Source organism: Ostrinia nubilalis, chromosome 22 (genome assembly GCF_963855985.1).
Source record: "Ostrinia nubilalis chromosome 22, ilOstNubi1.1, whole genome shotgun sequence".
NCBI lineage: Eukaryota > Metazoa > Arthropoda > Insecta > Lepidoptera > Crambidae > Ostrinia > Ostrinia nubilalis.
In genome coordinates this window covers 6,442,288-6,464,343 of record NC_087109.1, presented here as the reverse complement: position 1 = coordinate 6,464,343, position 22,056 = coordinate 6,442,288, and the positions used below count along the sequence as shown (strand labels likewise).

The 22,056-nt window shown below is 36.5% G+C and overlaps 3 protein-coding genes across 8 annotated transcripts in view; 1 reads left to right on the top strand and 2 right to left on the bottom strand.

The window, feature by feature from the left end:
- The window catches only part of LOC135082902 (A disintegrin and metalloproteinase with thrombospondin motifs like), a 186,565-nt gene extending 169,758 nt beyond the window's left edge, over nucleotides 1-16,807 (top strand). For 2 of the 6 annotated variants that reach the window (XM_063977663.1, XM_063977665.1), the window contains exons 7-17: nucleotides 445-580; nucleotides 1,170-1,299; nucleotides 6,943-7,085; nucleotides 8,665-8,720; nucleotides 10,662-10,788; nucleotides 11,176-11,340; nucleotides 11,782-11,898; nucleotides 12,439-12,553; nucleotides 13,233-13,348; nucleotides 14,221-14,750; nucleotides 15,642-16,807. In XM_063977663.1, the coding sequence (XP_063833733.1) occupies nucleotides 445-580; nucleotides 1,170-1,299; nucleotides 6,943-7,085; nucleotides 8,665-8,720; nucleotides 10,662-10,788; nucleotides 11,176-11,340; nucleotides 11,782-11,898; nucleotides 12,439-12,553; nucleotides 13,233-13,348; nucleotides 14,221-14,731 (1,616 nt within the window). In that variant the 3' untranslated portion in view covers nucleotides 14,732-14,750; nucleotides 15,642-16,807. Of the gene's footprint in view, nucleotides 1-444; nucleotides 581-1,169; nucleotides 1,300-6,942; nucleotides 7,086-8,321; nucleotides 8,375-8,664; nucleotides 8,721-10,661; nucleotides 10,789-11,175; nucleotides 11,341-11,781; nucleotides 11,899-12,438; nucleotides 12,554-13,232; nucleotides 13,349-14,220; nucleotides 14,751-15,638 lie in introns of all 6 variants that reach the window. The other 4 variants (XM_063977664.1, XM_063977666.1, XM_063977668.1 and 1 more) reach the window with 4 other exon arrangements.
- Nucleotides 3,878-5,928, bottom strand: LOC135082756 (homologous-pairing protein 2 homolog). The gene is made up of 3 exons (XM_063977522.1): nucleotides 5,649-5,928; nucleotides 4,253-4,511; nucleotides 3,878-4,026 (listed from the first exon to the last, which is right to left on the bottom strand). Exons 1-3 carry the CDS (start codon nucleotides 5,869-5,871, stop codon nucleotides 3,894-3,896), a joined length of 615 nt encoding a protein of 204 aa, XP_063833592.1. The 5' UTR covers nucleotides 5,872-5,928; the 3' UTR covers nucleotides 3,878-3,893.
- Nucleotides 16,808-16,881: 74 nt separating the features above from the next.
- LOC135082907 (transmembrane protein 14C) lies at nucleotides 16,882-21,001 on the bottom strand. The gene is made up of 4 exons (XM_063977675.1): nucleotides 20,807-21,001; nucleotides 19,848-19,895; nucleotides 18,625-18,715; nucleotides 16,882-17,472 (listed from the first exon to the last, which is right to left on the bottom strand). The coding sequence occupies exons 1-4, from the start codon at nucleotides 20,880-20,882 to the stop codon at nucleotides 17,352-17,354; spliced, it is 336 nt and encodes a 111-aa protein (XP_063833745.1). The 5' UTR covers nucleotides 20,883-21,001; the 3' UTR covers nucleotides 16,882-17,351.
- Nucleotides 21,002-22,056: the final 1,055 nt, after the last annotated feature.

The following is a 22,056-nucleotide window of genomic DNA, read 5'->3' as shown; positions in this document are numbered from 1 at the left end:
CTAGCATAAAAAAATACAGTGTGTAGGAGACTGCCTTAAGACGCCTGAAACTGTTTTTCACACATCCAAACATATTTTTATCGAATTATTGTACTTAAGTGGGAAATGACTTTTTTTTACGTAAAAGACATAATTTTCGTAATAGATACTTAGGCAAACGCAGTGGACATACGTTTCTAGTGCCTATTGTCGTCAACGTCATTTCAGCCAAATAATGTCCACTGCTGGACAAAGGCCTCCCCCAAGGATTTCCATAACGACCGGTAATGCACTGCCCGCATCCAGGTACTTCCCGCAACCTTCACCAGATCGCCAACTAAGTCTTACGGGCCGTGGTCGCCACTCGAGAAGTTTTCTGCCCCAGCAGCGTACTCGTACTGTTTTATGTACTGTGTATCTAAGTAATAAATGGATTAAATTAACATCCACTTCATTTCTCCACAGCATTCATGGAGCCAGACCACCTGGGCAAGCGGTTCAGGAGGAAACGATCCACCGAAAGCCACTCGCGGCGGAAACGGGACGCCCCGTATGTGATCTACCCGGAGATCCTGGTCATTGTCGATTATGATGGGTACAGGTTAGTGTCATCATATTACTTCATGTTTTCGTTTCAACAAAATGTTGTCAACTCCTGGTCAAAGGCCAGCGACCTTCTTCACTGAATCTTCGGTCCGCCGATCTAAGTAAAAAATGTGTAGGTAAATAAAATTATGAAACTTTACCTACTCTGAGCCATATAGACACAAATAAATAAGCAAATATTTTACTATGGCTACTGCTGGCCGATAGCCGTGCGGTTTCAGCCCTGCGCTTCCGCTGACTTCTCGCGCGCATGTTGAGATTAATTTAATGTTGAAATAAATCCAAAAAATAATTCATAAAATTTATAATTTCTATTGTTATTCCATCTTACTGTAAGTACTTAGTTTTTAATCAGCTCTACATTACATAAATAACTTACAGCGTCGCAAATCTGATGAACCTAGTGACTTGACATCACTTGCTCTCTATTTGGTTAAATTACATAGCTAAAAGACTTTCAAATTCTCTCTCTCTCTCTTCTAGATCATAACATTATCTCTCTCTCTCTGGAAGTTCTTCTAAAAGATAAACTAGGTCAGTAACTTACTTCTGTAAGTAAACAATGCATCTTCTGTGCTCCCCAGATTACACGGAGGCGACAACGTGCAAATCAAGCGCTACTTCGTGTCGTTCTGGAACGGCGTCGACCTCCGGTACAAACTGTTGAAAGGGCCCAGGATAAGGATATCCATCGCTGGGATTATTATATCCAGGGTAAGTCATAACTCCTGGCTATTCCTATAATAATGGCACAAGTACACTAGATCGAGATGTATAGTGTAAACATGCACTTTGGTTAGTTTCGCCGTGCGTAGCCCATACTTCGGTGTGCGGGCTCGCACTTTATCTCGGTCAATTTCCCGCATAGTGTGCTTGCGCCATAATAAGTACTACAAGTGCTTATAGAGAAGAGCATTGTTGTGTTTCGGTAGTTGGAGGTAATAGCCAGCTCTTTTGTGGTTTAGAATCCAGATAAAGCTCGCTTCTTTCTTTGGTCTAAGTAAGTAATCATGACTGTCCATCTATTGAGATGCAGTAAAAGAGCTTCTCTATAAAACATAATATCTCCCTATTATGGGGACTCTGTAAATCCCATGTAGAGCAAGATGTAGTTTGTCAACATTATCACAAGAAAAAATAAGAAAACGCGGTCAGTTCTTCTGTTGCCTACATTACCATTTAAAAAAAGTAAAAAAAGTAAAAAAGTATTTATTTCTCAAAGATGTCACATGTACAGTTTATTCTGGCGGTCTCTGCACTAAGCTAGAAAGCTTGTATCGCAGCGGCCAATTCAAACAATTACCTTTGTATTGACATCGGTCTGATAGGACGGACGTGTTAGAACTAGTTATAGGCTTTTAATGTGTTAAATATAGTTATTATAAATCTAGTTAAAATAGTAATAATAACATAACATAACTTTGGTTTCAGAAACCCTACTAACAATAGGATAGAAATTGTATTATTATTTAATTATAATTATAAAATACAACATGGTAGTAAGAATAACGAACGAACGTGTGTGTGTGTATGTGTGTGTGTGTGTCTGTGTGTGTGTGTGTGTATGAATAATGTGTGTTAGATTATTAGTTAGTATGACGCGTTTATGATTTCTTCTGTTTGATCATAGTCCAAATCTAAAAGCCAGGATTCTATTAACCGTTTAGCTTTGCTTGTTACTGTGTTTCTGATATCTACTTGGTGGCAAATGGTGTTATAGATGTGGGGAAAGAGGAACAGTGGTTGGCGTTTTACAAAAGAAGTATGGATGGTGGGGGTTGGAACTTTAAAAACTCGTTGTTTGTTGAGGATTTCATACTTGTCAGAGTTCAAGGTTGTGCTGTGCATGGATGTTGCAGTGCGCAGGATATATAGTTGACGAATTCGGAGGACTTTACATTCTTTATACAGCTGGTCGGTTCGGTATCTAAAAGGCTTATGCAGCATTACTCTTAGTACTGCACGTTGGGCTCTTTCGAGTTCGATCATAACAGTTTTTGCAGCTCCTCCCCAGGCTCTAATGCAGTATATCATCAGAGATTGACATAGAGACTTGTAGACAAGGAATATGATTTTTCTTGGTGCTGAGTGTCGTAGAGTTTTCATTATAAAGAGGCATTTCCGTATTCGAGTTGACAAGCTAGCAATATGTTTTTGTACGACAAGCTTTCGTCAATTAAGACACCGAGATATTTCATGCTGTCGGACCTTTTTATTAGTGTGCAATTACAAACGGAAGGTACTATCTGTGGAGCTGTATTACAAGTGTGCAATTTTATTGCTATTGTTTCTGGAGGTTTAGACGCGATTGTTTTGGAGAATGCAATATAATTGGTTTTGGTGACGTTGAGAGTTAATAAGTTTTTGCAAAGCCAGTCTGTAACTAATGTCATGCCTTCCTCTGCTGTTTTGTGTACTTCTTTCCAAGACGGACCTTGGAAGAGAATGACTGTGTCGTCGGCGTAACAAATAATGTCAGCTCCGTCTAGAGGAAGATCCAGAAGGTCACTCATGTAAATTATAAACAGGTTTGGTCCTAAGATGCTTCCTTGAGGAACGCCGAATTCTATCGAGAGATAATCACTAAAATTCGTGCCAACCCGGATGCATTGCGAACGGTCTGAAAGATAGCTACGAAACCAATCATAGGGTATTTTGTTGGTGTCTTAAACGAGAAACGTGTATGGGCAACCTTTTGACGTTTTATTTTTACGAGGTTTTAAGTGCCTCGCATAAAAATTTGAACGAGCAAAAATTGGTTAAAACTATCTTTGTTACTCAGTATAAAATGATTATTTAATTAATATTCCAATGGTTTTCAAGAACAATTTGCATTTCCTATCGCACTGCACAATTTGTTTTGCAACAGACAAAAAACTCGGAACATTATTCCGGTAGCACGCAACGCGCTCAGCAAACAGTGTAATTAAATATTTATAGCAAGGCAAGCTTGTTTATTATGATGCCAATCGTGTGTGTAATTGGTATAAAGGTATACTCACATTAATAGCGCGTGACAATATGACAATTTGTGATCTCAGATCTCAGATCAATGCGAATGCGCAGTTCTCACTATAGATTGTGATAAAATTGGGCGGCAATAGACCAAAGATTCAAAGGAAATGTTTATTTAATTATTCTTTAATGCCATAAATAGTTGGTACAAAAGGCGAAATACGCCTACTTACGCTGACTATACCTACATGTTTAGAATTCGAACAAGGAAAATAAAACAATAAGAATTATAAATTAAAAAATCTTTTTTTTTTTCATTATTTAATTTTTACAAGCTTCAGTTAAATATGAAGTTAATTAGACATAAGTTTAAAATCGACCATTTCGTCTGTCTCTATGCAAAGTTCATCGAGCAAAGTTTTCTTGGTTTTCGGGTATCCTTCTAGAATTGCTTCCAAAATATCTGAGCAGATCCTTTTGCGTTTTCTGTAATACGAAACATAAAATATTATTTTCAATCTCTTGTCATGGGAATAATTTTAACTTAAATTTTTAGTACAGTCCCAAATAGTTCGGGACACCCAAAGTAGCCAAAAAGTTTCACATCTTTGTTACAATTGGAATAAGGTTGTCAACTTTTTGGCCATCTTTGGGTGTCATGAACTATTTGACGCTGACTGTAGCCTTCCCTAACATAATTATATGCATTTACCTGTACTCCCTCAACATAGTATCATGTGCGTTCATAATAGTAGCCTTTTCATCAGCGCTTAGGACCTCCGTGGAGTTCCTCAGGGTACCCAGTTTGGCCTCAATACTCTCCATTCGGGTCCTGGCCTCGGCTATCTGGCTTTTGGCCGAAGAAGTGGTGGGTGCGGATGTGAGGGTTTTGAGGGTAGTTTCGGCCGCTTTTAGACCGTTCGACTTCTCCGCTAGGGTTTCGGTCAGGGTTTTGAATAGGGCGTCGTAGTCTGTAATAAATTAATGAAATTATAAGAAAGAGTCAGAAGAGAGTTTTTATCCATTTGGATAATTATAACAATAAATATCTATGTATAGGTCTAGCGCTTAACTCAGTCAGTGCCTGAGGTATAGGAGCGGCACCTAAGGATGTTTTTGGGACGTTCTTAAAATGGCAATGCCAGATTTTGTATGGAAGGTGGCGTCTTTTTTTTTCGCGCGGCCATGACCAAACTTTGTTTTTTGATTACAAAATAGTGTTATAAACCAAACTTAGTACGGCATGTATACCTCTAAACTCAGTCTGAACTGAGTTACGAGCATTAGAAGTTTGATGATTTTACATACTAGATTTGCTTTTTGCGCGCAAGTTTTGTAAGAAATTGCATCAAAATATTGCGCTATTTTTTTATTGCGCTGATTCTACTTCATATTGATGTCTGGAGCCTTTAATGGATGGTATTGTTTGTTTACACATACAATGTCACTATTTTGTTGCAATTTCATACAAAACTTGTGTGCAAAAAGCGAATCTAGTATGCAAAATCATCAAACTTCTAATGCTCGTAACTCAGTTCAGACTGAGTTTAGAGGTATACATGCCGTACTAAGTTTGGTTTATTACACTATTTTGTGATCAAAAAACAAGGTTTGGTCGATGGCCGCGCGAAAAAAAAAGACGCCAATTTCCGGCATTGTCTTTTGCTTCAGATTAGTATGCTCTGTCACGTCATAATAAGTCAATGTCACCCCTCCCTTACCTCAGGCACTGAGTTAAGTGCTAGATCTATAGTTGTTTATCACTTAAACAGTCATCTATGTCGAGAATCAAACCTCTGACAGCGGATTTCACCGTCCGAAACGCAAACCACAAATAAATTACATATTAGTCGTCAAACGATAAAATTAACCACCAGAAATATCACCGACTGCTAACTGATTAATAGATTATGCTAATAACTACACATTACTAATTCGATTGAATAAATAATTTGCTAGTCAACAACGAGCGGATCTCGAAAAATCATCGTAGTCAAAATTGCACACAGATAGGTAAAAATAGTTTTTATACCAAGTCATTGTCAATAAAATCAATAGAACTGTTAAAACAAAACAGGCTCTGAGGCTTATAATATCAAAGTACTGGCCTTCAACATCGTTCTCGGCTTCCTGATTGTCCAGTTGTATCGCCGCGTAAACTTTCTGCTTGCCGTACAATTTGCATTTTATTTTACCGCTTTCCGCCAAAGCATCTAGATTCTTTTGCACGACAGTCTTCGTGTAGGCTCCCCGCAGGTTCACAGTCACGTCTGCACACGAATAAGGACGATTTGTGTCCACTAAATACTTCAAAATAGCCTCACTGGCCATTGTAATTTAAAAATTCGATTAAAACTCACTCACACCCACGCAAACAATGTTTACAAATTGGCGCCCCGCCTAGTGCACGCATGCGCGATCGCCATAGACAATTTTTACTTTTTAGTGGCAAAGGAATATTTTTTCATTTATTCGATTTGGAATTCTACAATCGATAATTTTACTCCATATAAGTAATTCGGTTTTGATTAATATTTATACGGAAATAATTTCCTCAAAAAGCTTATTTTTCATTTTTAAACAAAGTAATTATTATCTCATTTGATTAAAAAGGCACAACTTGTACTAACCATAGAATAAAAAGTAAGCTTTGAGACTGTACCTACCTACAATAAAAATTCATTACTTCCATTAAAAACTCGTAAACGAATAGGAAAAAGATTTCCAGAATTGAATTTACATCTGGTACGAACACATAACGATTTGTATAAATTAGAACACCTGCATTCATAATTAGATTTACAGCGAGTATTTGATTGGTTTAAATTTGTGTATTAACACGTGAATACAGAGAAAACAAAACACAAGAACTAGTTTGGTTGCTATCTTGCAAAATAAAACGATCAATTTATTTGTTCAAGGCTAGGAAAGTTATCTAACTTAACAAATATCTGAATCACTGTTAAACTAGTTTTTCGGCCACGTGATCCAGCAACGTCGGAGGCTTATCTTCATTAACATCGTTAAACATGGTAATATTTTTCGTATGACATTTCTATTAAGTAGGTAAATGGAGTGATTTAGGTGTCGCATTTTATGACAATATTTTGTTTTAATGCAGTTGAATAGTCCCTACCTAACTCGTCTTGATTAAAAGCGACCTAGGTAGAGCTGGACCACAAAAACATGTCATTGGTTGGTGTCTAGTTTTAGGCCGGGTCTCCAGCGCGTTTTTTACCCTATACAATCAACAAAAACATATCAACATTTAAAAAAAATTGCCTACACAAAGTGTTGACATGGTTTTATTGATTGTGTATGGCAAAACACGTGGTGGAGCCGGCTTTAATCGTTTTATTACTTTTTCTAAGTTGTATTATCGTTATCGTCTGTATTTTCCAGGGAAGAGACGCAACGCCCTACCTCGAGAAGAACCGCGTCGGCCGCGATGCCATAGACTCGGCTGCTGCGCTCACTGACATGGGCAAGTATCTATTCCGGGAGCGACGGCTGCCCGTGTACGACATTGCTGTTGCAATCACCAAGTGAGTACTGTTCTATTTGTTTTGGATAGGCATTCATTATTCGAAAATTCAGACAGCTGAGGAGCAGTTTAGGCCCTGTCGTGGCCTAACTCTGCAATAAAAGCTACACGCTCGTCGAACACTTGTTTAAAGCCGGGTCCAGACGAGTGTAACGCGTAATGGAATGTATCGTGTAATGTAATGGAAATAGTATGGGCAGCACTCTATCATGATGTAATGCTCGCAGTGCCGTCTACACGTAGAATTCGTGTTACATTACACGGTGGATTACATTACACTTTACACCCGTCTCGACCTGGCTTTAGACACCCCAGACTACAGAGTTTTAGTCGGCGGTCAGTGGCCTATAGTTTGATCGGCTTCCAATTTGTATGCGGAGCAGAATTGATCGATACAAAATCGGTGTAATTTGCGCACTTCATGTTCATACTAATTAACAGCCCGACTAAACTATCGGCCGACTAAAATTCTGTAGTCTGCGGGGCGTTTGGTATGGAAACATCAATCCAAACTAGTATTCAACAAGTGTGAAGCTTTTTAGCAAGGGGTTATCGACTGATTTTCAAATATTGCATTGAAGCGATATTGATCTTTTGGTTAGTGCTGAAAAAAATACGTTAAGATAATTATTATGAACACAACCATAATTCATAATTTAATTATTGTGAATGAGGACGTGTGGATTTATTGATTACTAGTTTAAAATTTTAATTTGCATCCCATTGCCAAATATTGCTTGGATTGAAACTTGACATGGATGTGCAATATTGTTCAATATTTTATATTCTGAGTCTGTTACTTATTATTTCCTAGTCATAAAGTATTATTAATTACTGACCATGAATAGGTGACTTATTATATGATGACTAAGTAACCTGTTTCTAGTATTTATTACCTACCTTCAGTACAAAATTATTTATGTTTACATTTTCAATTTTTCAAATTACTGGGGAGTTCAGGTAAGCTGGTAAGTATAGTTTATAATATTAAAAATTTAGCGCCATTATTGCAAAAATAAATTAGAATAACGTTCAATCGTTTACGCATGCTTTGTATAAAGCCTGAGGCATGACGTACGTTGTGTTGTGGCATCCAGTTTTAGACTCATCTCCTTAATTATAATTGAAATAAGTTTTATACTGTTTTCTTAATGCATTAACATAGATCTACGTAGTCTTGGCAAAGTGATTCGTAGACGAAGCAAAATGAAGACACCAAAACTAATTTCACCTACAGGTATGACATGTGCCGTCGACGCAAGGGTGGTCGCTGTACAAAAGGCACCGCTGGTAAATTGATTTTAAAACAAACCTTCATAGGATTGCGAGTGGTATCAGCTCCGCATTAACCGAAGCTTGCCAGTGATATTAATTTGGCTTCATATTTTAATGTACGAGGTAAAGGATTTTGGTAATGGCGCTGAATATTTTGTTTTGCATCACCCAATACGTTCTGCGAGGTCAGGCACCGTTTGTATCATTTCAGTAAATGTTATAGACGTGTGTGTAGTATCGGAATGACCTGACAGGGTTTTTGTTTGATTAATGATTGAGATGAATTTATTTCCGTAAACTTTCAGACTAGACATGTGCAGGAGACAATACGCGAACGATGCGTGCAATAGAGGGACGGCAGGTAGGCGTGTTTCAAAGACCTTACATTCAAAGCACGCCTTTCTCTTTCATCGATGTCCCTCACTCCTTAATTATGCATATCACAGTGGGATCATTGTCCACCTGACTGTAATAATACCTTTACCCAATCCGTGAAACCATATTCGCACCTTGTGAATAATACTATCTCTTCCGCAATTTGTCTCTTCTATTACACTGTACATTTCTGTAAACATACATTCATGTAAGTAGTTATTGTATATGTTTAGAAACATATTATCTCTGTATGTAGTAGTTATTTCTGTTTTTCTAGAATGTTTTTAAAGCCTCATAATTATTATAATTTTAATAAGTCGTATTAATACTTATTCGTATTCGACTTACTTACGTTTTTTTTGCTAGAATCATTTTAACGCATGCAATAGCAGCTAATTAATATTATTACTATTTGGATAACATTTCGCGAGTGAACTTCGCCAGTTTCACAATTTTTTTAATTTATTTCCTTCAAAAAATAGAATAACATTAAAATATTATAAAGGACACCTGTGGATTAAGTTACGTAAGCTCGTAGTCGATAATCGAATTTTTGTCTATGGTTAATTCTGGGAGACAGTGTCACACTGACAGAAAATGGCGGGAAAAAGTTTTTTGTTTTTTAAAACATTTTAGCTGCATGGATATAAAATTTTCGTTTACCTACTTTGTTAATATTTTTCAAACCTTAAATTATGTAGTGTAAATTATGTAGTTTCATCTTTAGATGGGTGTTTATTTTGTAAATAGTTTGCAAGAAAAGCTAATGCACGTGAATTAAAAAGCAATATGACACAAGTAACAAAAATACTGTTATGTGCCATAATTAAATTAGGTTTACTGCATGTGTATAATAAATAAAAGATTTTGTTTGCTGGACTAATGCACGCATAAGACTCGGCCAACGAATTTGATATCACCTGTCTCTATCACACTCATTAGGATACTGGTATGAGTAAAAGAGATATCAAAATCGTTTTGCAGAGTTTACCCGCTTGTTTTTATGCACAGATGCATGCACTATTTGTATTTAGCCCTATTAGATTAAATTATTTAGAATACCTTATAGTTTCTGCCTTAATATCTACATAAGTAATGTTTGTTCATCATAATCAACAACCAATTTACTCTTCTCTATCAACAACATCGTCATCTCCATCATTAATGTGAGTAGTCCTACATAACCTAATTTGTAAAATCATATTTACAAAAACTTTTGAAATTTCAACGATCGGGGGTGTTATTACGGATTTTAGTAGGTATTCAGTTGATTTGTACAATTTACAACGCGACTGCGAAAAATGTATGGAATTGGTTCGGAGTTGCAGTCGCGTTGCTATTGTACAATTTAGCAACCGGAAAAGTTACTAAAATCTGTAATAAGCATGCCGGTTTCTTAGAAATTTCAATATTTTTAACTTTACCATCATCATTATCAAGTCCAGTCAAACCTTCCCACTAAGTCCTGAAACAAGACCCTGAAGACCCTGCTTATGAAATACTTAAAACGTAAACTGAACGTAAGCTGAAATTCAGAAGACACAGAACATGAAACCACACTGAGTAAATAAGGTCCTCAAATTCCCAATATAGTCGAAAAATATTGCCAAAAACTTAGATATCAAATATCACAGAACATAGCTTTATGATCTAAGCGCTATTAATGTGACTTCTGACACCTTCTGATCTTTAATAAAAATACCTTATGCACAGAACACTTAAACCTTATTTTCATTAGCCACTTGTCTGTTCTAGCATTGTCAAGGTTCCTACGTGGCTTCAGACACCTTCAGATCTATCGAAAAACTACCTTATTCACAAAACATTAGAATCTTATTTGCATCAACCTTTTCTGTTCTTTCGTCTGCGTTCTTCGGCTTATGCTCAGGGTTTCTTAACTCCTTACTGAAACAACGTTCATGCCCAGGGTTCGCCTACGTGGGTGGGGCCTGTGTAGTGAACAAGCGACTGGAGAAGGTCAACTCTGTGGCCATCATTGAAGACACCGGTGGCTTCTCTGGCATCATTGTGGCGGCGCACGAAGTCGGTCACTTGTAAGTTAAACAAATTTTAAATTTGTTTTGATTTTCGATAAGATCTTTTTGTGTTTGCTGTTGTGTTACAAATCGGTAAAATTTTCTCCAGTGTAACACAAACTGTTGTAACTCAACAGGAACTAAATAATTTAGTTTATTTTGGAGCCCTAAAAATCTGTAAGAGGCCCATGTCTTATCACCGTAGGTAATGGTCTGCTATTGTCTGACTCGTACCTACCTAATATTTTTTTACCCGTAACTCCTATCCATTTGCTCTAGTAACATAGTATTTTTCCAACCACGCAAAAAGTGGCCATTTGTAACAAAACGGTAGCACCGCGTTCAAGTAGCCTTAATATTGTTAGCTCGTCAATAATATAAACGCATACCCCATCACCAATCCAGACTAGGCGCAGTACATGACGGCAGCCCCCCACCTTCCTACCTCGGCGGTCCTGGAGCGGAGAAGTGCCGCTGGGAGGACGGCTTCATCATGTCAGACCTCAGGCACACGGAGAAAGGATTCCGTTGGTCGCCCTGCAGTGTGCAGAGCTTCCATCATTTCTTGAAGTAAGCAATCCTCGTGTCTTTCTTTCCCAGTCTTTCACCTTGTTGGTCCAGAGCGGAGAAATACCGCTGGGAGTGTGCAGAACAATCCTCAAGACTTTTTTTTAGTAAGTGCTCACACTACGGGCAGTTCAGAAACAGATTAATGCTGCAAGGAGAATGACTCCAGATCCAATCCAAACAGAAAAAGGTTTTCGCTGGAAAAACCTTGCAGTGCCCAGAGCTTCCATCGTTTCTTGAACCCTTTTTTCACCTAGATGACCATCCATTGCCAGCAGAAAGCTGTAAAGAACTACATGAAAATAAGATACGTTGAGATGAAAGAAAGGTATATTTTTGTTTGTTCCATTGTCATCTACTTTGTATACCCCATTATCCCAGTCAATGGCAATTTAGCTTGTTTTTTCTAGACATTTACTTATAACTATTTGGCACCTGTTTCAGCGGCGACACAGCAACGTGTTTATACAACTCACCGCATGAAGACGACTCACTGCCACGCGTGCTACCTGGAAGACTGCTCACCCTGGACGCCCAGTGCCGAAAGGATAGAGGTACCAGGTATGTAAAACGTTTTGATGTCCATTATCATCATGAAATAATAAGTAGCAGATTATTATTCCTGTAATTAGATGTAGAGTATATCAAGCACTAGCTTTTGCCTAAAAACAGTAGACGCATTTTAATAGGGTCTCGTAGGCAACGGTCGAGTACGAAAGTTGAGGAGAACACATCTGATATTAATGAAAATGTGAATACAGAACACGCACAACACTAAGTTCAAATATCGAATACACTAGCTAGCTCGCTCTTGCTAAAATGGTGCAAGCAAATCAGAAAGCACTTGTCAGTCAGACTACGCAAGAATCTTTGCTTGTGCTGATCGCCTCTAATCTCTCTGCTCGACCTATACCTATCGATGCTAGGAATTTTGCAGCATGCCAGTGCCAACTAATATAGATAATCCGTTCTAATACAGGCGAGACGGAATCTTGCACGAAAGGCCTCTATCTCTTACAAAACTGCACTATGTTACACCCCAAGCCTATTTTGTCTACTTTTGTATCTACTTCTTAATTTTATAAAATGTTCCGTTGCCAGCGCGTGTTTCAAAGACGAGCGCGTGTGCGCTCAGCTGTTCTGCTTCGACTCGGCCTCCGGGTACTGCGTGGCCTACCGCCCCGCCGCCGAAGGCTCGCCCTGCGGGGACGGACAGGTAAATACTTTCATTGCCTTGTGTATCAATCAATAATACCTATGTTGAAAGGGGTATTGATTAGTTGACCCAATAAACAACCCAAGGATATTGTACCTCTGAAAGAAAGAAAGATTCCAAATTACTTTTCATTGGCAGTTCACAATAAAGTATTTCAGTAATTGGAAATGTTAAAGCACCCCATGATACAAACATTTTGCAACCTGCGGGATTGAAACCTGAAATTAAAAATTATTTTCAGTCATCATTTTTTTTAAAGATTTACCGTTTAGTAGGTATATTATTATTATGCTCATTGCGTTCTTAAGTGTAACAAACATTATACCACGTGTGTTACACTATAGAACTGTTACATTGCAGGAAACTATTCTATAATTTTACAATGTAACAAAGTCATTGTTGGAAACCGATAGGTGGACCAACTTTTTTTTTATATTGTCTGTTTTTAGTATACATTTTTTATTATTTTTGATACCTTTTTTGTTTTTATTGAAGTATAATTATGTTGTGATAGCCGTCTAGGCAATTTGGGTGAAAATAAACCTATTTGAATTTTAAAGGTATTTCGTTATTTTGCCCGCCCGAGCGGCTGTCCGCTACAGTCTTAATATAACACGTGTGTTACACTACAGAACGCGTTGCAACACTAACGAAATTCAACCGTTCCCTCCATTTCCAGTACTGCATAAACGGGCGATGTATAACAGAACACGAGAACATAATCCCGGACTACTCGCAGCACACGCCGAGCTACGTTCGACCGGAGACAAGCCCGTTCTACGGGAACGTTACTAGGTATGTAACCATTGGTTACAAAGCTAGCCAATTGATAGTTTGATATTGTTAAACTATCAGTTGGCTATCCGTGATAATTTGACATCATCACAATCAGGTCATTTTATTATCCACTGCTGGAGAAAGACCTCTAATTTACTAGAAGAAAATTGAGGATTTAGCCTACATACCCCATACTGGCCTAAAGGATTTGGGAGGCAATTGACTCTATTATTATTTTATTATTGACATAGCAAGTAACTACTTATGTGTATAACAGACCTATCCACTTTACACGTTAAGATATTTACACACTCTCGCCTGGCAAAGTTATTTAGGTTTTTTGTTAATCGTCAAAGGCACGGGTAGTGTGTAAGTATGTTGATGAATTAACAACAAGTAATGTAATTTAAGATTTAAATGATTAGGTGCTATTATTGCTACTTAATATGTCATTAGCCCCCTTATTCATAAAAATACTATTCATTAACTAAACATTATATTCTTATCTCTTTTTATCTCGCCGAAATCAACATTTTGATAGAAAGCTTTACTGACAAGAGTGTGTTATTTTTTATGGATAAGGGGGTAAATGTTTTTCAGTTAAGCATAATATACTTACCTTCACTTTAAAATAATAAAAGGATGATTTAATTTAGTAACTTCAATAAGCTCAACAAGCAAGTATCGAGTCAACAAAATTATCACAAAACATAAATTACATTATCCTTACATATTTGAGGATTTTATCATTTTATATTCCATCATAATGTGACATCACAATACTGGCACAGCCAATGAGAAGACCCACACACTCTCATTCCAGTCAGTATGTGTACATCCATACAACATCCAAAGGAACATACTAATAAATATTTGTTTGACAAACACAGCTACGAAGCCACCACACAGCCTTACGTGCCTAGCACTACACCACCCATATACCAAAGGCATTACTACGACACGCAAACAACAACAACTACAACAACAACAACGACAGAAAGATTCTTCACAACCAGAAAATCGTTCTTCACTGAGAGGACCACCGTCTCGCCAAGCACATACCCACCATCAATAAATAAATACTCAGTTTCAACGACAAGGAGTCCGTACGATTTCAAAGACTTTTACACGCGGACGACTAAGTCGACGCCGAAATCGGAACAAAAACATGGCTTTTACAGCAAAGACGAGTTCGACAGATTCTTTAAATCGACCACAAAAAGTCCGCACTCTGACAAAGAAATCAAATCCATATTCAAATTCGGCACATACTACTCGCAACCGAAATCGAGTGACAACTCGATAAGGCCAGATGCTAATTCGCAGCAAGTACAAATCGAACCGGCGAGACTGGTGTTCTCGTATCAGAGGAACTTGACGACGGGCGAGCTTCAGAAGTAGACGAATTTAGCACTTATTGGTAAGGTCATAGTGCCTTGGAGACATCTATCGCCATGGACCTTCCACATCAATCAATCTTCATTCATCCATAATGGTATTCAGAAGTAATATTCGATTGAACAAAATATAATATTGCTTCTGAATAACATAATATGTAACTTCGAAGAAGGATTTTGACGTTGTACATACTTCTGCTAACCCTTTTACCAGTACAGAGAAAAAACATTGGCTTTGAACTTTATTTAATGTCAATAAAGTTCAAGATATGGTGGAAACAATTCGGCCACTAGGTAAAGGGTTAAACGTCATCATCATACTACTTTACTATACTTCTCAACACAAATCATTGCATTGCAGGTGTACATAACTACTACATACGAGAATGACAATATTTTTCATAAGAATTTGCACGAATTTCGATCCTAGTCTAATCTATACCTACCCTCACACCACATGTTTCTCTCAATGTACAAAATAATACATAAGACTAAATCTGTCTATATAAATAAATCACTATAACTATCATTATTCAAAGTATTTGCAGTATGTTACTTGATTTATTAACCCATTTTAAAATAAAAATAAAAAACAAGAATAAATCAACTGGCATTCATAAATTACTATCTAAGCATGTTTCTTCGCCTAGTGTTAAAAATACATACATTATTTTTACATTTACTCTTAATATAATCTACATATTTAAGTAAAATATTCAGTGATATAATCTATTAATTATTATGCATATCAAGATTTTATTGTTTGTATAATTTATTAAATTATTGTATCGTAGTCTTACTTAAGCTTTGTGAAATATCGTTCTATTTTCTGAATATTTTCTTATCATTTGCATGTATGAATATTATTATTATAAAAAAACATAAGTATTAATTCATTTATTTTTTTTCAGCAGCCGCCACTAGATTAATGAGCGGTAAAGCATAAAGACTGTCCCGCGGCCGCCATACGGCGCCGCTACCGAGCGAGACGCGCGGCCCACAACGAATAGCTTTACTATCCACGCGGTAACGTCGAGTACCACGCTGTAACATCGAATAACCGCGCCGTAACACAAGTTTCTGCGCTGTAACATCGAGTACCCGCGCGGTAACGTTACTTCTGCGCTGGAATGTCCTGTATCCGCGCGGTAACATCGAGTACCCGCGTGGTAACATCGACCATCGACACGGTAACATCGAGTACTGCGCTGTAACATTGTGTATCCGCGCGGTAACATCGAGCTACCATCCAGACGGTAACTTGTCAGTTGCCGCGGTAACCGGGTGTTACTATCCAGTCGGTAGCCGGGTGTGATCGTTACTGTAATCGCAACGAATTTTTGTGATAACGAATATCAAATAAGAGCGAGCAGATTGCCCTTTGCTCGCTCTTATTTCAGTAACTTGCGGTCGTCGCGCAGTGAATGTGGTGTCTGACGAACATTGGTGTCAGCGCCCGAGAGTGATATCATGTGATTGTGTTACTATTAATGAACCATAAGCAGTAGGATTAGTGTACTGAAGAGTGATCCGAATATCCAGTTTGGAAATAGAAATACTCCTTAGCCTACGATTTGTCGTTAGAACGATTGTAAAGATAGCGTTCAATAAAAGAAACTGCCACGAAGTGCCTTTTATACAGTAATTGTTAAGAATAAAGTAGGTTTATTTTTTGTTTGTTTAAAAATCGACTAGAGCGACTGGTTCGCGACCCTCAGAACAATATTTAGTTGTATTTTTTTTTCTCTAATTTTATAAGTAATTTTACACTTTTTGTGAAACTTTGGATTTATTTTATCAAGAAATTTGATAGCCCTTGTTGTAATTTAAGCCTGTTTTTAATTTCTAAAACTATTTATGTGACATAGATCTTTAATTATAAAGTTACCAATAGAATAAAAATAAAATGCAATTATTTTTCCTGTGTAGACTTCTCGGTGTTGAGAATAACAGTGACTTAACTATACATCACTTGCCGTTAACTATTTATTATGTTCAAACTATTTATGTATAAATCAAAACTTATTATCATCACGAATTGTCTAAATTTTAAGAAAAAAATATAAAATAAGAAAAATTGTACATTCGTTTCATTTGATACATCTCCATAAGAACTAGGATATTGATTTAAAGTAAAAAATTAAAACAAAAAAATATTTTCCCAACACCAATATTTTATTGAATTCCATTTAGGTATAAAATTCTGTCATGCTTCCTCATTTTCGCCTAAAATTAACAACAAAAATATTCTGATAAATTAATTCAATAAATATCATCTTAATTTACTTTATTATGTAGAAAAAAGTTGAAGAATGTGCGATCAAAATATTTTAAAGGTCTTTTACCTACAGGTAAGGGTAAGCTTATGTACATCTACAAATTAAATACTAATCTACTGTATTCCTGATGTGAGGTAAATTACCGAGTCTCTAAACGTTACCTGACATAAAAAAATGCTTTTATCCAAGTTGTCTAACAAAAATATACAAAGAAATTAACCAAAGTTTTGACCATTCTTCTATACGTATTTCAATTGATCCTCGCAGATCAATATTGAAAGAACTTTCAAGAATACAGAATAAATACCTCACCCACAGCAGGAATACTTAAAATATTAAAGATATTTAACCAGCTTTGACAGGTAGCGGGTTGGATCCAACATTCTTCACCAGCAGTTTGACGGCCATAGCGATAGAGAGACCAAACACTAGACCGGCTGGCATGAACTTTCTGCTGTTGTAGAACCTGTAAATGATAGAAGAATTGATATGTTATTTGTTTTATGATTGGGACAAACTGGCATTTGCCTTGATGGTGAGAAATCATAACTAATCTCTGAAGACCTTATGAACATGAATTCGTAACAAACGCGAACGAAACAACAAAAGGTTGAATCTTCTGTACAGAAAGTCTTACAGTGCGTCCACTGATACGTATCGCCCTATAGGAAATGTTGAAATGATACAATTTCTTAACAGTTTTTGGTGAGCAATATACCTGTTTCATGCTATTTGTTGTACCCACAGATATGGATAGATGCAGCATGTGAAAAAATTTGTATGAAGCCGAGCGTGCCACTTTTTAAACGTCATTAGTGTCATTTTAGCGAATTTTAGTGATTGCCGCAATGTAAAAATAATCGTATCATCGTACTGCATTCGCAAAGTCATCGAAAGATATCGTGTGACTCGATTCGACAATTAATTAATTCCGATAAAACTGATAATTTGTTAAATACAAAACCAAAAACATCTTTCTTTACCTTTTTAAAATAAATTAATTCTTACAAATCGTCAAATCTCGTTATTTTTTTTACCCTACCAGCGTTTCAAGACTTAAATTTGTCAAGTGCATGAATACATGGATCAGTGTGTGTCTTATTGTTATGAGTAAGTACGGTTCCTTGGGATCGGTATGAGTGCACCACATACAGAGACCATGGTTTTAACTCTTAAGAGTACATCGCAGGATTATGTATTAAAAACAATGCTACTTTATACTTCTTCTACTGCTACTTTATTCTAATTAATTATTTGTAACTTGTGCTGTTAATTACAATTCTCAATCCGTAAATAATTTCTTCTTTCTACCGTGTTCATACTACTGTCCTCGTAAAATCATCGTAACCGATTGTTGTAATCGGATAACATGAACATCACTCGACCATGTATGTCCATTTGGACATATCGGAATGGCACGCTTTGACGATCAACTTGCTGTATCTACTCTAATCCATATCTGTCGTTGTACCTACTATGCATAATGCAAGCCTTGAGTCACAATAAAACAAGAAAGGAATTTGAAATGTTTCATAAAAGCAAATTTTCGAAAAATATCCTTTTTTCTTTTTTCTTATAGGTATCAACCTGTACAAGAAAAAAGAATTCTCGCACCAACCTGTATCCCATAAGTCCTCCAAGAGTGGTAGTAGTTCCTAGCATAAGGCCATAGTTTGAAGGGTCCTGTGTAATCTGATACGCTCCAACTCCTGAAATAATTAAAGCAAGAAACATTAATTGAAATAGGCGAAATTAATTAAATTTCTGTTTTGTTTATGAAATAATATTTAATTTGCATTTCTGGTTAGAAAAAACAAAGAAGTACAAATTAAACAGTAACATTGATACTGTGCTGTGTCAATATTAGAGATGAAACGGATAGTTGTTTGGCCGGATACCGGATACCGGATATCCGGCCAGCTGCTAGGCCGGATAGCCGGATATCCGGCGGCCGGATAGTTGGCCCATTGTCTCGTTGCATGTCGTGACTAGGGTTGCCAGGTCCAAAATCACAAAAGCCGGACTTTGTGCTTCATTTGGCCGGACATTTTACCCTAAAAGCCGGACATGAGACGGATGATTCTGTGGCTCGACTTTCACCTGGCGCGCGCAAATAAAAAGCCCAACAAAAGCCGGACAGGCCGGACAAGTCCCTAAAAAGCCAAACATGTCCGGCTAAAGCCGGACGCCTGGCAACCCTAGTCGTGACGAGTATAGCGCCGCACAGGTGCTTTGAAGCGATCAGTGGGTCTATTAGTAGACTAGACTAGTCACACTTTTCGAAAATCAAATCCATCCGAATAGAATATCAGATTTTGCCACTTGTCTAGGGGGCAGATCAATTCAATTTCGGTCGCAATCGTGAGTGTGTGATTGAATAGCGAAAATTTAATTATTTGCATCAATATGTGATCATGTCATCAGACCATCAGTGAAAAAAAATCGCCTATTTTTTTGGCAATATTTCGACATTAACAGATATTTACTATTTATGTGTTCGTCATTAGTGAATAGCCCAGAAAAAGAAATTAGTTTTGAAAGTCCTTAATATGGCTTTTTTGTAACTTTTTGGACTTTAAATAAAAGCCGTCATTATTGTAAGATCGTCATATTGATATTTACCTCAAAGATTAATGTATTTCATTTTATTAATAGGAAATTGTCGTAGTTTTTTAATATCCGGTATCCGGCCGGATAGTGAGTTACTATCCGGTATCCGGCCGGATAGTAAATTTAGGCCGGATATCCGGCCTACCGGATAGTTACCGGATATCCGTTTCATCTCTAGTCAATATGCTTTAAAATAAATATCGGTAGAAATAATATGTTAAAAAATCTTACCCAAAATAGAACCGAAAATAATGCCTGCTCCTAGTGATGGAATGGAACCTGTAAATATGAAAATTATAATAAATAACACAAATTATCATTTAATACATAATCATGATAATTTAATGCTTAATCATGTAACAATCGAAATCAATTGTTTTCATAATCGCACTGAGCTTGTTTATCAACAATCTGATTGGTTTTATCATAATTACCTCAATACTCAATATGTTTATTGCTTCCTTAATAGTACTTTATGTGGGGGTTATAGTAACAAATTATTTTAATACAAGTAACTGAATGTGCCATGACAATAAATATAATTACAAAATTCATAAAACTATACATGAATCCTAAGCAAAATACAATATTAACATTACATTGCAACAGACTGCATGTGTCTGATAATGTTATGTTAAACTGTGCTATAATAACTGGGAATGAACAATGATGTTATTGCTGCATAAATTAAACAATCATTATAAATGATAATGTGTTTAGCATGTAAAGCTTAATGTATAAATTTAATTATCTACTTAGAGACAAATTAGTAGAAAAACCAGTCTACATATCAAATTAGGATGTATAAATTACGGTCTGGCGCTATCTTTAATTGATTTTCACATCTCAGCTATTGCTTTAGAATAAGGCTCCAATTTTCTGTATAATGCGAATTTTTTTAAGTTAGTCCTCACCAGATTTAAACAGTAACATAGATAACATAACACTAGGACCTGTAAACGTTGTGCCCACAACCCAGCTAAGATGTTAGACTTTTTGAAAATATGTCTCAGTATAGGTATTTATCTTATCTCAAAAACGAGTTCAATAACTGTCGTAGATCGAACACGTAAGCTGCATATTGGCTTTCAGTAGCGTATCTATCGTTACATAACTTTCTTTTGATAATCAGTTACAAAAACAGAATAGAAAATAGTAAAAATAAACTTTCAAAACTATGTGAAACTAACCTGCTTTAGCGTATCCCATAATACCGCCTGCGGCAACAGTAGCGGCATAAGCAAATCCCAGAAAATCGACACCCATGGTTCTAAAGTAGCAATAATTTATGAAATTCGACTAATTTGTAAATAAATTGAAATTATTTAATTTTCCACAAGTCACACAACCACCACAAAAAAACCGGAATGATGTGATGACAAAAAAAAATGAATGATGAATGAATGTTGACTTTGACAGTAATGACAGCTGGCTGCTAAATGACTGAATGACACAGCCTTGGACACGGGCAATTTGAGTGTGCTTTAAGGTTAAAACGCACTACGTCATATTCACATTTCATAACATTTATTCCTCTACTAAAGTATGATTGTCCGTGAATTGTCCGTGATTTTTCAAAAGTACAGAAGAATGAAACCCTCTCTTCTATCACAAATTAACAAATCAAGATTAAATTGTTGTAGTAGAAAATTAAACTTCCAAGTACTAGTATTTTTTCTTGAGAAAAAAAAAGAGAGCAAAGCACTAAGGATGTATCCTTGAGTGTGAAATTCAATGTCGATATAAGACAAATCAAAAATTGTTTTATGTAAATTAAAAACAATCGATTTGTCTATCATCTACGCCGAGCCATAGTTTTCAATATGAAATTGATTTTGTATTTATTAACAACGGTCAAGTTTTGTAACTTGTCCAGAGCCCCAATTGCGCTAAAAAATTTCATCTTCAACGCGCCCGGATGATGAACGAACATCAGCTGTTTGACAAATCCGTATCGTGGTGTCGTTTTGTTTGACAGCTAGAACGAAGCATAGACCAGTGTTGCCAGAAGGTTATTTTTGTAACCTTTTAGGTTACTTTTGAACTGCATTGGTTACTTTTAGGTTACACTAATGAAAAGGTTACTTTAAGGTGATTTTTCAGAAATTGTAGAATTAACTTTTACAGGTTATTCAGTAAAAAATATTAATAGTGACAATTTAAAAATTATGTCATTAACTGCATTTAAACATGAATTTGATTTATTATTTCTTAAAAAAAAAAAAAAAGAGTTTTAATAAAACGCAAATCCATGAAACGTTTTTATACGACCGGTCACTTTTCGTTCTTCATGGAATGGTCAAAATTTTGAATTGGAGACGTTAAAAATTAGCGCAATTGGGGCAATAGTTAGGAGGTGTTCTGAGCCCACACGAGTTCTGAGAACGGTTCCCTCCTACTTAAAAAAGATTATTATTTTAAGTTTGGGATCTAAAGTAGG

Excerpts from the sequence above, each read along its gene's own strand:
- LOC135082756 (XM_063977522.1), bottom strand. The coding sequence starts at position 5,871 with ATGGCCAGTGAGGCTATTTTGAAGTATTTAGTGGACACAAATCGTCCT. Across the intron at positions 4,512-5,648 it reads AGCCGAGAACGATGTTGAAG|ACTACGACGCCCTATTCAAA; the intron begins GCCAGTACTTTG and ends AATTTATTACAG. Across the intron at positions 4,027-4,252 it reads ACTATGTTGAGGGAGTACAG|AAAACGCAAAAGGATCTGCT; the intron begins GTAAATGCATAT and ends TTCGTATTACAG.
- LOC135082907 (XM_063977675.1), bottom strand. The coding sequence starts at position 20,882 with ATGGGTGTCGATTTTCTGGGATTTGCTTATGCCGCTACTGTTGCCGCA. Across the intron at positions 19,896-20,806 it reads TATGGGATACGCTAAAGCAG|GTTCCATTCCATCACTAGGA; the intron begins GTTAGTTTCACA and ends TCATATTTACAG. Across the intron at positions 18,716-19,847 it reads TATTTTCGGTTCTATTTTGG|GAGTTGGAGCGTATCAGATT; the intron begins GTAAGATTTTTT and ends TAATTATTTCAG.